The sequence below is a fragment of the Electrona antarctica genome (assembly GCF_951216825.1).
Source record: "Electrona antarctica genome assembly, chromosome: 7".
NCBI classification, from domain to species: Eukaryota; Metazoa; Chordata; class Actinopteri; order Myctophiformes; family Myctophidae; genus Electrona; species Electrona antarctica.
Window position 1 is genome coordinate 18,373,839 of NC_136812.1, and position 17,656 is coordinate 18,391,494.

Here is a 17,656-nt window from a genome sequence, read left to right on the forward strand (position 1 = left end):
GATTTTTAATAAATAGCAGACCTACAAGCTCGTAGCGCGCCACTCGGTGGCGCGCTATGAGCTTGTAGATCTGCTATTTTTAAATAGCTAAATTATAACAATGCTTAAAACACCAAAAGGGGTTCCCGCCCAAAATGGTTTAAGGTTATTGTAGCAGTCAATTTATATTGGGGGTCGGGAGGGGGGCGGGGCGGGGGTCCCGAGACATTGCCAAAGCCTTTCCGGGGGTCCCCGGCCAAAAACGTTGAGAACCCCTGCCTTACAGTACATCTTGTAGGTTAATTCTGTTGCCGGCCTCAAGATGTCGGGTCAAGGCCTGAAGGCTCATACCGCGAAACGCCTCAGGATTTAAAGTGTGAACACTCCTGCCCACTGTCTCTCTTTCACCCCCTGCTGGTTATTTTTAGACCATGCTGAGAATATCTACTTACTCTTACTCTTTTCTCTTTCTCTCTTTCCTTCACGTCTGTCTGCTGCCCTCTGTCTGTCTCTTAGTCTTTAGTGCTGTTATCAATTACTTCTCTACTCATCTTTTTGGGGGATCTTTTGTTCACAATCATATTAACTTTGTACAACACGCATCATTGCTTGTCCACTTCATCCATGTCATCCTGTCCTCCCTCCTCTATCTCTCTCTGTCTCTCTGTCTCTCTCTCTCTCTCTCTCTCTCTCTCTCTCTCTCTCTCTCTCTCTCTCTCTCTCTCTCTCTCTCTCTCTCTCTCTCTCTCTCTCTCTCTCTCTCTCTCTCTCTCTCTCTCTCTCTCTCTCTCTCTCTCTCTCTCTCTCTCTCTCTCTCTCTCTCTCTCTCTAACACGTATTACTCTGGCTGTTCCCTGTAAAAACATCAGGGTTCAGTTTTATGTACACAGTGTTTTCAGTCAACTGGTACCCAGGGTTTCTCTAACCGGCCCTTTCCTCACCATGTGGATGGAATGTCCTAGCAGGGCCTGTCCAAGTGGAGTGAGTGGTCGATAGGGTTTTAGTGTAGGAGACGAGTGCACCTCTGATGGTGTATCGTGATAGCACTGAGTGGTCTGACTGTAATGGAGCTAGAGGCAGCATCGCCTCAGGATCTGCAGCACTACACAGACAGGCAGCGTGTCTTTCCGATAACGTTTCTGTGTTCCGGCACGTCTCCACACACATTTCTGTGTGCGTGTGTTTGTGTACGTGCGTGTACACAAAATAAATAGAAATGAACGTTGCTGAGGGCAGACACAAGCAGGTCTGTCAGAATGGCCAGCGTACAGCCTGCTCTTTCAGCATGACACGGAGCCGAGGGATGCGTTGCGGGGAGGAGAGTCCCCTCATCTCATAAGCAGGGGTATTGGGGAGAGAGGGTGGCAGATGGTGGGCCTCTCCTCCTGAGGGTGCGTCTCTATTCTTGGTGTCCATATAGGAGGGCGCGCTGGCGCCACATGAGCTGCACTGCCGGCCTCTCTGGACTGGAGGGCTGCATTGTTCTGTACGCCATTTTCTAAATGCTCTGTCTGTGGTCTTCGTGCTGTTCTCTTCAAACATGCATTGAGCAGAGGCAGCTCATTAGCATGGAGCTCCTGCACACTTCCGCCAGGAATCAACCAGTCAGTGTTTAAAACAAATTAATGTATGGAGGTATGAGTGAATGAATAAATGAAATTGAGATAAGATAGAGATGATTTCGGTGATTTTGAAAACCCCTCGGTCCGCCCCTGGTAACAAGATGTGCACATGCATGCACTACAGTGGGGGGACACGCGACAGGCCAACAGCACACACACACCAAGGCCCGCCCCCGCTCGATCATGATTGGCGGAAGGCCCCTCTCTATTCTGATTGGATGAAGGCTGTGCCACCTAGCCAAAAACGAAACATAAGGTTTTTTGACCCCCAGGGGTTAACTGGGGACAGGGAGGAACTCCTTATAGGGTCAGCACACTCTATAGTAGGGAGGATTATCACAACAAAACAATTTGAATTAAGTGAAATCACTGAATATACCTTTAAGTTCAGCGGAACAGCATATTAACACGTTAAAAGTTGTTATGCATAATTATAAACATTTATGATGAGTGTTATGAATCCTCATAAGTGCATTATTATAATGCATTATCAATGCGCTTACGATGCATTATAAAAAACTACCTTATATACAGCCTTACTGAAAATCCTTCTATGAACTGTAGCTTATCCATCATGTTATGCTTACATTTAGTGGACAGCCTGTCTCATCCTCCAGAATATTTCTCTAATCTAGTTGCAGCCATGGACAAAACCAATGATAAAATCTCAGATATTCAGGAAGGTCACTGACTGGTGCCCTCACTGCCCCGTGTAGATGGATTATGCCTGATTGTCTCCACCAGGTCGAAGGCATGGGGAGAGAGTATGTTTTGCACTCCGTCCATGTGTCCGTCCGTCCGTTACCAGCTAATCTCTGGCACCGGTTAACCCGGTCGATGCCAAAATTTGCACGCACACTCCCTGGATGGCAACGATGAACCTCTGCCCCAAATTTTCCAGAACGGCCTGTTATAGCGCCACCAGGAGGCGGACTTTTGTAAACACATTTTTTTTATATTACTCCTCCGGATTCTGTCCAAAAATCCTACTAGGCTGAGTAATATATCCCACCCTTTTTACATTGGCCTGTTATAGCGCCACCAACAGGTGGATCTTTGCAAAACACATTTTTGGAACAAAATGCCTCAAATCATCCAATTGCCATCCAAGGCGTAAGAAGAAATGGCACCCTTTTCACATTGGCCTATTATAGTGCCACCAGGAGGCCACAACCTGACCTGGCCTGGTGGAGACCTGTGCCCCGAGGGGCACAGAGCACAGGTCTCCACCAGGAGGCCACAACCTGCCCTGGCCTGGTGGAGACCTGTGCCCCAAGGGGCACAGGTCTCCACCAGGAGGCCACAACCTGACCTGGCCTGGTGGAGACCTGTGCCCCGAGGGGCACAGGTCTCCACCAGGAGGCCACAACCTGACCTGGTGGAGACCTGTGCCCCGAGGGGCACAGGTCTCCACCAGGAGGCCACAACCTGACCTGGTGGAGACCTGTGCCCCGAGGGGCACAGGTCTCCACCAGGAGGCCACAACCTGACCTGGCCTGGTGGAGACCTGTGCCCCGAGGGGCACAGGTCTCCACCAGGAGGCCACAACCTGACCTGGCCTGGTGGAGACCTGTGCCCCGAGGGGCACAGGTCTCCACCAGGAGGCCACAACCTGACCTGGCCTGGTGGAGACCTGTCCCCCGAGGGGCACAGGTCTCCACCAGGAGGCCACAACCTGACCTGGCCTGGTGGAGACCTGTCCCCCGAGGGGCACAGGTCTCCACCAGGAGGCCACAACCTGACCTGGCCTGGTGGAGACCTGTCCCCCGAGGTTATAGCGCCACCAGGAGGCCACAACCTGACCTGACCTGGCCTGGTGGAGAGGGCACAGGTCTCCACCAGGAGGCCACAACCTGACCTGGCCTGGTGGAGACCTGTGCCCCAAGGGGCACTTTATCTAGTTTATACGTTGTTCCACCGGAGTGCTGCAACATGCTGTGAGCTTGTAGATCGGCTATTGTGACACGGGTGCACGACTAACTATAAATCAGAGTTTTCGATTCTATCTCCCAGTCCACCCCGCTGGCTCATAAATCCCTGGCTGCTGTGTGTGACTGGGGGTTGTCGGTAATCACAGTAGCAAGACAGAGGAGATGAAGCACCAAGAACAGCAAGTAAAGTAAATAAGCGAGAACTGCAGGTGTGTGTGAGCTGTGTGGCGCTTACTTGCACATGGTGGATTTTCCTACATTTATGTACATGTATATGTATGTATATAATATTCCCTGGCTGCTAAAAAGTGATGTAGCTGCAGCCGGCTGGGGAGGCAGAGTGGAGGAGCGTGAACATGGATCAGTGAGGCTGCCTAACAGGATTTGAAGATACTTATCAGATCAGAGGTCACTTTTTCTCGGGCTCAGATTAGTTATTTGTTTAATTCCCCCCTCACCCTCTCCTGGGCAAATTGCAGTGAAATCTCTCTCCTTCTGGATGACATGGAGGGGAGGCAAAGAGATGGATTTGTGGGATTATAAAGTAGTCTCCTCTTTACTTCCCCTGCTGTGTGAAGGGAGTGGTTTCGGTGACCTTGGGTCTCGGTTTTAATTGACGATTTCCCAGCACAATGAGGTGTAAAGTGTAAACACACCAAACCAGATTAAAGTAAAAGTCACGCTGTTTGAAGGGGCACTGACCTACAGCGCAGCTAATGATTTGCTAGATACAGACTTTTTCTGTGCTGATCTGTTCTCAGAAGGTGCATGCAGCCTGCAACAACCTCTGTGTTCCAGAGACCAGACCACTTTATTACTGTCAAATTCAATAATTGGTTGAAGCACATGACTGTTGCGAACTCATTGCATGCACTGTGAGTAAAATGATCAGACATCCACGTATTCTAGATAGCAAAGCAACTGTTTTTTGTTTTTTCTAGAGCATAATTTATTTCAAACCCATGTTTTTATTTGAACAAGTCTTCTTTCTACTTAATTTTACGGTCTTGCTACTGTACTATGTAGATGGAATTCTTCATTTGTGTATTGGCCTACTTTGCTCTTGCAGTATCTTCAGAATGAGGTGGTTCTAACTGAGACTTTGACGCACGTGTACATGCACACACACATCAATCCCCCCCAGCGCTTTAGAACAGAAGTGAGCATGTATCCCGGGGGGCGGGGGTACCATGCTGATCTTACAAAATCTTGTGTCATTTTAGGTGAAATAATAAATGAGTCTTGAATTCAAAAAAATCCCAGAGAGGACAAAAAAAGACAAAAAAGGAAAGTTTGGGCAAAAGCAAAGTCTGGAAAAGGTCAGGGGAAGTGTGTTAGTGTAAGGTGTGCGTGAGTAAGGTGTGCGTGCGTGTGAATCCATTTACCATAGTGTTGGAGAGAAATGTCTGTGTCTGTCGCCAGGGGAAGAGTGGCTAGAAACAGGACTAGGTGACCCAGATCATCAGAGGAACGGGGGGGGGGGGGGGGGGGGGGGGGTACTGGGCGCAGCAGGCTGCTCTTCAACAGGCCCAGACGAGTGGTGTGTTATTAGCCACCCTGTGATGAATGGGGATTCCCTTCTTGGGTGTCATGGCTACTTTTTTCATGGTTACTGATGGCTGTTTTCATCTCCACCGCCCTCTGTACAGTCATTGTCTAGGTGATTCTCTCCACAGGGGCTCTTCCCTCCATGGACACACAACCGAGCTGGCCAAGGACTTGCTCATTATAACTCATAGGTCAGGACGACCCCGCTTGCACATCTGGTGGAGATTTATGATGATGAATGTGGTTACATTGTAGTGTGGTGACCCCCTTTACACTCTGGTAGGCAGCTCCTTATGCCTGATTTATACTTAACTTCCGTGCGGGTTTTGTGCACCCCGAAAATTGCCAATCTACAAGCTTACAACCCGCCACAGCGCAACACCTTAGAGCTTGTAGATCGGCTATTTTTGGTGCGTGACTGACTATGTAAATTATAACTTGGGGGTTGGTGCGTAAACCTGCATTTCTTTCATCCTTGCCACTTACATTATTGCTTTTCCTCTACCGTCATCATCTATTTGTTGACAAGACATGAAATGGGAGTTGAAGGAGAGATGAGTGATGCATGGGCGTCCCCGTCCAGCCTCTTCATGTCACTGATGGATTGTATGAGCTTTACTGTACCTCGTTGTGCTTCTATCTTATCATAGAATATCATGTTATCATCAATTATCATGTTTGTGTCATACGTTACTGACCTTCAATCTGCCTAGGACTGTCACAATTACAAATGTAATTTAAGTTGACGATTGAATTTGTTTTGGCGTTGAACATATGAATACATACTGTATACGTTTTTGTTTGCCATTTAGGTTTCGTAATCAAACATTGCACAGCAGCACAGGGCAGATATGACAAATATCTTGGCCTATTACTAAATATAGCAAAATAAATAATACAAATTTGCCTCATTTTGTAGCTGTTTCCGTACAGAAGTTGTTTTTTTGAAAATAGCCTATCTGCTATTTTCAAATAGCCGATACAGCTATAGGTTTGAAGTGCTCATGTGGCATGGTCACTTATTTTAAGCCAAATGTGTCAACATTGACAAACGCATGAGGGCACAGTAACATCTGTAGAAGTCTGGGGAGGGGAATTCACATCCTCTATGTTTGTCATCCCACAGAGATAGAAGTACATAATGCAAAATAATTATTAGAAGGTTGGAATGACCTTGAAGTCCAAATTAATGATAGTTATTTTGTTGTTCTTTTGTGTTTGGATGAGTCACTGCTGTGAGAGTGGTAGTGGCTCAGGACAGGAGCTACTAGAGCGGTGTTGCCAGATTTTGCAAGAGGAACAAAGCGGCCAGGTGTACAAAAACAAGACCAAAACTAGATAAAGTGCCCCTCGGGACACAGGTCTCCACCAGGCCAGGTCAGGTTGTGGCCTCCTGGTGGCACTATAATAGGCCAATGTGAAAAGGGTGCCATTTCTTCTTACACCCTTGATGGCAATTGGATGATTTGAGGCATTTTGTTCCAAAAATGTGTTTTGCAAAAATCCACCTGTTTGTGGCACTATGGTGGCACTATAACAGGCCAATGTGAAAAGGGTGGTAATGTGAAAAGCCTAGTAGTAGGAAAGTCTGTGAAAGATTTCACGTAAATTGCATGCTGCGTTTGAGGCTTTTTGTTTCAAAAGGGCCAATCCTGCAAACTTTGAAAGCCAATTAGGATGGAATATGAAATATCGGACAGATCCATCTTGAACAAATGACTATAGCGATAGTATGTAACGATTTGCCTCCTGGTGGCGCTATAACAGGCTGTTCTGAAAATTGGGGCAGAGGTTCATCGTTGGCATCCAGGGAGTGTGTGTGCAAAATTTGGCATCGACCGCGTTAACAGTGCCGGAGATTAGCACACACACACTTGCACACATACATCAAGATGAGTTTAACAACATATACATCTGCAATTTGAATATAGCCGATATACAAGCTCACAGCGTGTTGTGGCAGGTTGTGAGATTGTAGATGATCTCTTATTTTCAAAAGAAAAATGATGTGAATAATGAATAATGTTTTTTGAAACATTTTGAATACACATCTTGTATGGGGTTCCAAACAGAGAAGAGGTCAGAGTTGTACAGTGCCCATGTTATGTCCAGACAGACAGATCACTTAGTGAATTCATACAGTAGATACATGAATGTAACCATAATTATATAACCATATACGGTGAGATCAAACACAATTTAAAACACTGCTTGGCATGTATAGAACTTCCTGGGGACTCATATTGGAGACCACGCCATGGGTCCCGAGATTGCATTAAATTGAAAGCCTTGCAACATCACTTCATACAGACTTCATGCTGAGAAAAATATGAAAGTGGTCTAATTACTATAGATATGATGGCAGTGAAATGCTGAATCATTTCCGCACACAAACAAAAAACACATTATAATCATCCATCAGCGTTTGAACTATAGTGCAGTGGTTTTCAACCGGAATTTTCGATTAGACGATTATATAATGATTGTGACAGGCCTAAACAGATACAAGGCAAACAGGCTAATGTTATGAGTTGACTTGGATGAGGAGCAGAAAAGCACAGAGGAGCGATAGTGCTGGCCTATCGCTCTTGATAGTAGCCTGGACACCTCACCCTGGCATAGCGCCAGTGTGGCAGCTTTTAATCAATGGTAAGGAGACAGCCCTGCCCCAGATAGATAGATGGAGCTGCCATACACACAGCTGGGGTCTTCAAGGTTTTTCAGGCCAATGGACCCCTTAGCTGAGAGGGAGATGAAGCAGGGACCCCCACTCCCACCGACTCAAGGCCGGGCACTGCATTCCCTGTGGTGGGGTGGAAACGCGTTCCACCCCACCACAGGGAATGCCAAGTTTGACGTGGATTACAGACGTACATACACACGTACAGAGACTTGATGCTTTTATAGATGGATGGATGGATGGATGGATGGATGGATGGGTGGATAGATTGATTTGTGTTGCAGATCATATATTTAGATGGCTTAGACCTGTTTGACCACGCTTTCATCACTGTTCTTCATGTTTTTCAGACATTATTTAACCACTTAAAGCCTCAATACTTGCTCGCTCTGTTCTTGGTTTGGTCTTTTTGCCCTATGTTGAAGACCCCTGCTCTAAAGTTGGGGACGCTGAGGCTTATCTCTCCGTTAGAAAACGCTGCTTTCATTGCTACGCTAAAGATACTGTACACAGCAGAGATCCAAAAAGGGGGCCATTTTAATTATTACTTTTTTTCATGACGAATTGCCCCAGCAATGAGTTCCAGTGTGTCGTTCACATGTGCAAAAAAGAGATAATGTTATTTCACCATGTCTGTTTCTTGTGCATTTAGGAAACACAAATGTGTCCGCTGACTTTTAGGATTAATTATACTGATCCTTCCTTTGTGAGTCCATGTGAAAATGATTGGACATGCTGGGGCCTAATTAAGTCTATTCTCTCTAGCACACGTGCACTGCTTCACTCAAAGATACAAACTCCTGATGGCAACTGACTGTCGAGGAAATCTGTTTGAGACGCTTTTTGTATTTCTAAGATGGACGTTTATTTACTTGAGCTCATGGGAGAAGTACTACCGTACATTGAGAACACTGTATCAGAGTATCATGAAATGTTGGTCATGGCTTTTAGGGGCAGCAAGGATACTACAGCATGAGTATGCAACTGTGAAGTTGAGAATGAGAATGTGGCTCACATAAACGATAGTCAGTGATGTAAATATTAGTCATTAAAATAATATCTTTCACCCTGGAGTGTCATCAGTGAGGCATCAGCACAAACTGTAGGTTAATTTAAAGGATGAAATAAAAATGTATAAATTATGACCCTACAGACCCTACTGTATAGCCAACTGGTGAAACGTTATCATGCGGTTGTGTGCTCTCTGTGCGGTCTACTTTGCACTCGGTGGAATGAGTCTCTTTAAGGGAAAATTATATGACATGTCATTTAGCAGTCATCAAGGTCTGAAAGTTGCATTTCATCTCGCTCCACTGATTGCGAGCTGTGTAGAAGGTTTCCAAGCAGCAGAAGCCATTTGCACGACATTTAAAGCTATATTTAGCTGTCGTTTATCATTTTAAGCGATTGCAAGAGCTCTGATAATACGGTTTTAGACAAAGAAACATTTATATTGATACTGGATCTCTAAAATCACAATCTGTTTATCATATCTTTCCTGTTTCAACTTTAGCACGGTAGCACCATAATTATTTTTTGAGATGTGATTAATTGTTCCATTGTTCTTTGATCCCCTCCTCCCAGGTGAAGAATGACCTTCAACACCTCACCGTAATGATGTCCAGTGATGCCACAGCGTAAGTTTCTTTCTACTCCTTCTCTCATTCGGGGGTGTTACGTAAATGTATTTATAATTTGAGACAAATGATCAACCTTATGGATACCTTGCTACTACTGTACTGACCACTCCCCCACTTCGATCACCACGCCTTCCTCACGTGGTCCACATTTTAGCAAACATGTAACAAATGAGCTTGTCTGTCTGTCTGTCTGTCTGTGTGTCACACTGTAACACCACCCACCCGCCACCAGAGGGCGCAGCTGTATCACACAAAAAAAAAAAAAAACACACACACACACACACACACACACAAACTTAACTTAAAAAAAACTTAAAAAGAAAAAACGTACAAAAAAAACTTAAAGAAAACTTAAAACAAAAAAAAACACACACGCACTCACACATACACACACTAAAAAAAATCTTTAAAAAAAGAGAACTTTTTATTCTAATTTATTCTAATTGTTATTGCAATTTACGAGCTGCGTTCGCTTCTTACTTGTTTATCTAACTACTGTATATTATCTTGTTCATCTTGTCATCTGTGTTCTTTCACTGGTAACTAGAAAATAAGCTTACTGTAGTAAAGCACAGAGATGTTGTGTGCATTTTTGTGACAGTCCATGCCAATCTTTTTGGCCAATCGTTGTGAAATGTGAAAGAGTTCTTCCTTGAGAGCCCAGGACCAACCTTATTTCCACCAAGTTGTGAAAATCTGTTCATAACTGCTCAAGGTACCCGGCCTGCTAACAGACAGACAGAATGATGAACAGATAGACCAGCGTGGGCAAAAACATTATACAGAGAAAATAGCAGGAATAGAACAGGAGTTTGACGGAGTGGTGGTGAGCAGGCCATCTGGAGATCTGTGTAAAGGAAATTGATGGAGGACAGGAGGATGGGAGATGTTGATTGAGAGAGAAATGAGGAAGGAAATGGTGACTCGGATGATTAGAAAGACTGACAGCATTTTCGCCTGCTGTTTTGTTATTCATGGGGAGCACAGCTGCCATTAGCATTGATGCCGGTGGAGTTGGGTGAAGAAGAGAAATGGGGGAAGCAAGAGGAGGGCAAGAGAGAACAGGGATGAGAGAGTTGAGGGAGAGAGAGAGAGAGAGAGATTATCATGGTGGGAAAGTGGATTTTGTAGACAGAGAAACTGTCAGCGTTTTATAGGCTGGCGGTGTTAGACAAACAACACACTGTTTATGGTTTCTGATACTTTACATACATACTGACAGGAACGCACAGGAACATTCAGAATTGTTTATTGTTGGTCTGTGGGGCATCATGTCACACCAACATTTCACTGCACACACCGTACTTTTATGAGTGAGTTTCGTACTTTTATGAGTGAGTTTCAAATAAAACCTCTTTGAATGTACTTTCTGTAATTAAAGATCCTAGAACAACCCTCCTTCTCTCCCCCTATCCACTTCAAAGATGTAATGTCCTTTACTGTGATTGCAGTAGGAGACAATGTGAGACAATGTGAGACCCGGAAAATAAATCCCTGTTAATTTTCCTCATAGACTTTACAGAAAGTATTTATTTAAAGACGTTTACGCCGCGGACAAAGCCAACTCTTGTCATGACAAATCATGACAATAAACACAATGTTTTGGGCCAAACAAAGAATTAGAAAGTAGAACAAAACGACAGGTTACAACACTTTTTTGGTTGTTTTTCTTCTTTGTAAACATTTGTTTGGTCCAAAATATTGTGTTTGTTGTCATGATTTGTCACGACTCGAGTTGGCTTCATACGACGCTTAAAAGGTCTTTAAATAAATACGTTTTGAAATGTCTATGGGAAAAATGCATTGGGATTCATTTCCTGGGCCTGGCCTCGTCATGAAAGGGGGCGTGACTGCAACGCTCTATACCCTATACCCTATAGACTAGAGAGAGTTATTTCAAGTTGCAAGCCGAAACCAAATGAGTCTTATGTGGACAAAATAGTTTTAGCCTACTCTATGTGGTGGTTCTTTGAACACTGAATGTTAGTTAAAGGGGAATACCACTCATTTTCAACATTGAACTATGTCATTAATATAACTTACAGTTGTTGTTGGAAATAATACAAAAACGTCCCCGCCTTCTGTTTAGCTTAGAACTGGAGGTCTAGAATTTGGGGTCATGTAATCAGTGACATCACGCTGGTGTACACTGCAGGCCAAAACGTGCACCAACGTGATGTCATTTATCATATATTCCCCTTTAAGACCTCACCTTTAAGACCTCACTGAGGCAGCGGTGGCCGAACGGTTTGCGGAGCGGTCTTGATACCGGAAGGTCGCCAGTTCGAATCCCCGGACCGGCACGTTAAAATTACCACAGCTGAAGTGCCCTTGAGCAAGGCATTGAAACCCAACCATGACATGTTCTATGAGCAGGGCGTGGCTGTAAACAAGCATCTCGAGCTTAGTCCACTTACCCTGGGTAAACAAAGAACTTTGCTTTTTACCTATTCAGTATGGAATATGTATTTCAGACCAGTAAATGGTAAATGGTGCATTTATATAGCGCCTTTATCCAAGGCGCTTTACATAGATTGTGCATTACATTCACCCATTCACACACACATTCATACACCGATGGCGGCAGAAACCATGCAAGGTACCAACCAGCACATCAGGAGCAATTAGGGGTTCAGTGTCTTGCTCAAGGACACTTCGACACTAACTCTGGGGGAGCCCGGGTTCGAACTGGCGACCTTGCGGTTACCATCCGGAAGCTCTACGACTGAGCCACCGCCGCCCCAGTCACACGCAGTTCTCATTGTTGTCATCTGCGGTGATTTTGTCTAGTTTTGTTGTGGAGGTGCAAGAATTGCCGAAAGAGACTTTGGCAAAGGAATGCGTTGGCTCCACAACCAAGTCATTTTGTTCTTAATACCTCGCCAAACATCATTTATACTAGAAGTTGACTGCAGCCTTAAATCCTGCAGATTTAGAAACGGCTATTGCAATCCCTAGACATTCTTTTCTCATACAGCCAGATGTACAGGAGTGAGATGTTTCACTAGCTTTACATGTACTAAATATAAAACATTTGTTTAAAGGGACATGGCAGAAGGGGGGTGCATGATGAATACTAGTGATCATGCACCTCCCTTTCTGAAAACAAAAAAAAGAAAGAACATTGCTGTATAGAATTCCTGACTGTAAACACCAACCTGATTTAGACTTTATTCTGGTTTTATTGAGCAGACCTTTATCTGATGATGAGGGTTGTGGTCGGTGCATATGCAGTGAGCATGTCAGAAACATACGAAGGAGCTATCACAGATAAAAACGATAAAAAGCTATTTAAAGTCAGTGAGCCAATGAAGAGCAGATACAAATTATGTGTTCAAATGTTTTAGTTAAAACTCTGGCAGCAGAATTCTGAACAAGCGACTTTATGTAACACCTGCTTTGTCAGTCTAGCAAAGAGTGCATTAAGCACGAACCGGCTTTTCAGAATCTGATTATGACAGGAAGCATCTAACTTTAGATGTTCCTTAAATAATAAAAGGCAGTCTTGGAGATGTTAGGGATGTGCTTTTGAAAGTTAAGCTCAGCATCTAAAATGGTAAGGAATAAGGAATGGTAAGGAATAAGGATTAAGGAATTAATCTGGCTTGGTGCCTTAAATCCTTTGGACCTACTATGATAATGTCAAATAAACACAATGCTAGAGGTAGAGGACATTATAAATGTTCCATGCTGGCCTGGGCCGTGGCTCAGCGGTCCAGGCACCTTGGCTGGTAATCCAGTCTGGCAGTGTTCCGCGGGTTCGACTCCAGATCCCGACGGCCTTTACTGCATGTCACTCCCCCATCTCTCTCCCCATTTCCTGTCAGCCTACTGTCTGTCCCTCTATACAAATGTAAAATAAAGGCTGAAGCCGCAAAAATAAAACATAAATTCCATGCTGCAACGTCTCTGGAAATACCGGTATACTGTATGTAGACTTAGTATTAGAAAGGTGTTTTCTCACTGCTAGTTTTGTCAACACCAAAAGGCTGCGGCTACTGTGTCCGCATTGCAGAAATTGTATTCTCACTCTTTTCACAGAGTGGCTCTGTAGTCTAGAAATGGGTCTATAAGTCTGTCTGTCTGGGGCTAATCTCCCAAACCTCTGCACTGATCCACTCCAAATGTCTTGTGCACACTGCCAGTAGGCCAAGGAAGTAACTTCCTGCATTAGATATAGAGACAACTGACATAATAGTATTGAGTATTGGCATTTGGCATTATAGATTACTGATGGGAAGGGATTGACACTAACGGTTGCCCGTCTGACCGTGGCAAGTCAATAAAATGTTCGGGCAAGTGGAGGTTGCTTTCAAGTTGCCCGACGGGCAAGTGTGTCTGTGTATGAGTGGGGAATTGTGCTGCACAATTAATCTAAGAAAGATTGCGATCTAGATTCAGACACCTATGAGATCTCATTGTATGTTTTTGCTACAAGAGAGAGACTTTAAGATAGGTTTAAGTCAAGATATTGTTTGTTTAAAGCCACAGTAATTGGCTCCAGGTGCCACATTTTGAATGTAGTAATGTTCAGCAACTACAGACTAAAGACAATAAATATTTTCATGGAAAAAATTAGAATTGTGTGAGAATCGTGATCTCAATTCTTGTGGGGGAAAATCAAGATCCACATTTGAGCAAGAATCGTGCAGCAATAGTGGGAAGCAACTGTCTCTAGTTCGCTATAAACGGAACACAAGATGTCTTGTATAGCTTTTGCGATATTTGGCATAAAGTTAAGTAGAAAAAATATACAATTCAAATTTTACCTATCATAATTTACTATCCGGGCAAGTGGGTCTGACCTTTGGGCAAGTAGAACATGACCTATACTTGTCCAACAGGCAAGTGCCTCTGAGACCTTAGTGTCAACCCCCTGTCATAGACCACACTGCACTGTTGTTAGACTCTGTCATGTTGGAAATGTATTGTTCATTTATTGTACATCTAGATACATTAGTTGGTGCCGCTGTGATTTAGAAGGTTCTATAAACAAAGGTGTAGACTAGACAGTAGAAATAGTTGTGAACATCAAAGAAAAAAATATGGACAAAGTAGACAGGTTTACAACCGGAGTACTGCTGTTTGTGTGTCTGTGTAACCTCACACTCTCATTCTCTTAACATCTCAGGCTACCAGACACGGTAAAACAGAAGAATGCCTTCCCTCCTAACTTCATTCACTCTCTAGACTCTGCACACATGATGCTGACTGCTCTCCATTGCTACAGGTATGCACCCCCACCAGACAACATACTGTTGTACACACAGTTTTGTACTGCTACACAAAGGACATAATTTCCAGTGACTATTCATTCCTTAAAGCGCAAATAACATGCATTTTAAAACTGCTTTTTAATATTTAATATCATATTGTCTATGTCCCTCAAAGTTATTTCTAATGGTTTGAGCCTCAATCACCACTCTGATATAACCAGTCCTTGTCATTTCTTTCTGGACTTTGAAAGCAGTTTTAGCTGCAGTACCACAATGTCCTGAGGTGGTGAGGGTGCTGATATGCAGATTATTTAATGTCTCGTGACCCCTGCCCCAAATACAAACTGACTGCAAAAATAACCTTAATAATACTGAAACCAGATATAATCATTAAGGAAAGTTTATGCATGTACTATGTAAACTCTTAATTTCCATTTTCCAGCCATTGAGTTGCAATTTTTTTATTTTTAAATAAATTGGGGACCCTCCAACATAATTTGGCAACCCCCCAAAGGGTCGTGACCCACGGGTTGAGAACCCCTGCCTTAAAGGACCACTTCACCACTTTTCAACTTATCTTCATATAATTGTTCCTCACTAATGTTCATGATAAAATAATATTTTTTTTTCCTACTCCGTCTGAACTGCCCACAGCCCTCCTATGAGATACAGACAAATGTGGTATTTTATCATGAACATTCGTGAGGACCAATTATATGAAGATAGGTTGAAAAGTGGTGAAGTGGTCCTTTACTGTGTACAAAGATGCTAACGCACAAAGTGGTCCTTTAACCATCACCACTACATGCCTGTTATTACTAGTCTCTTAAAATGTGACTCAGTCTGAAACGCTGAGGAAGATGGATGTGCCGGAACGCATCCATTTCTCTGAGAAACTACTGAAGAGAGTGTAGAAATCCTTTTTATTGTATAACCTTACACGTATCCTTAACCAAACTCTACTCCTAGCCATAAACACAGGTCCTAAATAAAATTTGTATTATCTTGCTATCCTTATAAGGACATTTGGTTCTTGCAAAAATAGCAGTACACAGACAGAGACACACACACACACACACACATTCAGTTTAGACACACACACACACACACACACACACACATTCAGTTTACACACACACACACTCATTCAGTTTACACTCACATTTACCCTAAAAGGACCACCATGGAAATAAGCTTTCAAGTTTTGTTTTATCCTTTTGATATGTAGTATGCACATTTTGTCAATAAAAACGTCAATCAATACTGATTCATTCTTCAGAAGACTTCTCAGCAGACCCCGCCCTGTGTCTCCTGTAGCTAAAAACCCCCAAATGCATTGTATTCGCACATGCAAGTAATTGCATGTATGAATACTTGCAGTAATTGCATGTTCTGTACCAATTTTAGTTCACATCACATAACTGGCCACTTGATTGATCGCTCTATAGGCACACACTGGGTGGTCAGTGATCTGCTATGGCTTCAGAAAATTGCTGCCTGGATTATAGCTGTCTGTTGGTATTTAATGTACTGTATCTCTCTCTTTGGTCCTCTCCTCTCTTCTCCCTTCCTTTCCTCTCTAGTGCCGGCCTGACATTCGTCTCAGTCCATGATTGTTTCTGGACCCATGCTCCCTCGGTGGACATCATGAACAAGGTATCAAGCAACCCCTTTTCCTTCTAGTTCTGGTCCATTCTCCTGACACCATTGAGGATCTAAGCATTGGGGTTTTTTTGCATTTGGGGCAATGGTTTTAAATTAAAGTTACAAAATATTTTAACTTTTCAAGCTAAATTGTTGCCATGCCTCAAACAGTTATGAGTAGTCTCATAGCAGTGGAATCCTTCCCCAAGGCCTTAGCATCTGCTAAGTGATGCAGGAGAAGTGCTCGTTCCTCCTCCATAAGTCTACATGCTGCTGGCAGCAGGCAGCACCATATGTCTGCACCACGCAGTGCCTATTCTGTTGTATAAATGAGTCTGTCTGCCCCTCCCTGGTTTTCAAGCCCAGACCCATAAAAATGGCCCAAATTACCATAACCCCCCCCTTTCTTCTGTCTTTCTTTTTATGTCCGTGTATCTATAGCTCCACAGCCATGAGTATAATGTCCCCATCCGATCTCAGAGGAGTTATAACCAGCTATCACTTTTTCTCTCGCATTCTGTCTCCTGAAGTGTGAACGTGCGTCCCGCTCATTACACAGGCAATTGAACATGGAGACAGCGACGGGGCATAAAACATCTTAGTCGACACCAAAGCATATGACACAGCTCTTTATATCAGCACCAGCTAAGCCATTCTTCCAGCAGGTGTAAATTACCCCCCGGGCCGGTAGATAGAATGAACGGTGTCATCCCACCCTCCTTTCCATCCTCCTTCTCTTCTCTACTTTCAGTTTCTCCATTGATTATAGCCAGTAGAACGGGAGAAGAGATTATGGCTTTTGGTTTACTTTACTGACACTTCTCATAACATACAGGACTAAGGGAAAAATAAACACTTTCCAGCGGTAGTCTAGTTCAGGGGTTCTCAACCCGTGGGTCGCGACCCCTCGGGGGGTCGCCAAATTATTTTAGGGGGTCCCCAAATTATTAAAAAAAAAAAAAAAAAAAAGATTAAAAAAAAAAAAAAAACACGATTTTTCAAAAATAGCAGACCTACAAGCGCTATGAGCTTGTAGATCTGCTATTTTTAAATAGCTAAATTATAACAATGGTTAAAACACAAAGGGGTTTCCGCCCAAAATGGTTTAAGGTTATTGTAGCAGTCAATTTATATTGGGGGTCGGGAGAGGGCGGGGCGGGGGTCCCGAGACGTTGCCAAAGCATTTCCGGGGGTCCCCGGCCAAAAACGTTGAGAACCCCTGGTCTAGTTTATGAACTCCCACTCACACAGTGTAGAAAAGACAAATGGCCAGCCTAGTAATGGATCTACACAGAGCTGTGTGTTCCGTCACTATGCTACGGGGAGACTATTCATTTGGTTGGTTTGGGCAAGGAGTGATGCTCCTTGTTCAAACCAACTTGCTTTGGGCAAGGAG

The 17,656-nt window shown here is 43.8% G+C and overlaps 1 protein-coding gene across 2 annotated transcripts in view; it reads left to right on the forward strand.

The window, feature by feature from the left end:
• Positions 1 to 17,656, forward strand: part of polrmt (polymerase (RNA) mitochondrial (DNA directed)) — a 73,225-nt gene that overhangs the window by 41,418 nt on the left and 14,151 nt on the right. For both annotated transcript variants that reach the window (XM_079506693.1, XM_079506694.1), the window contains 3 exons: positions 9,345 to 9,397; positions 14,532 to 14,630; positions 16,200 to 16,272. In XM_079506693.1, coding sequence (XP_079362819.1) covers positions 9,345 to 9,397; positions 14,532 to 14,630; positions 16,200 to 16,272 — 225 coding nt within the window. The remainder of the gene's footprint in view (positions 1 to 9,344; positions 9,398 to 14,531; positions 14,631 to 16,199; positions 16,273 to 17,656) is intronic.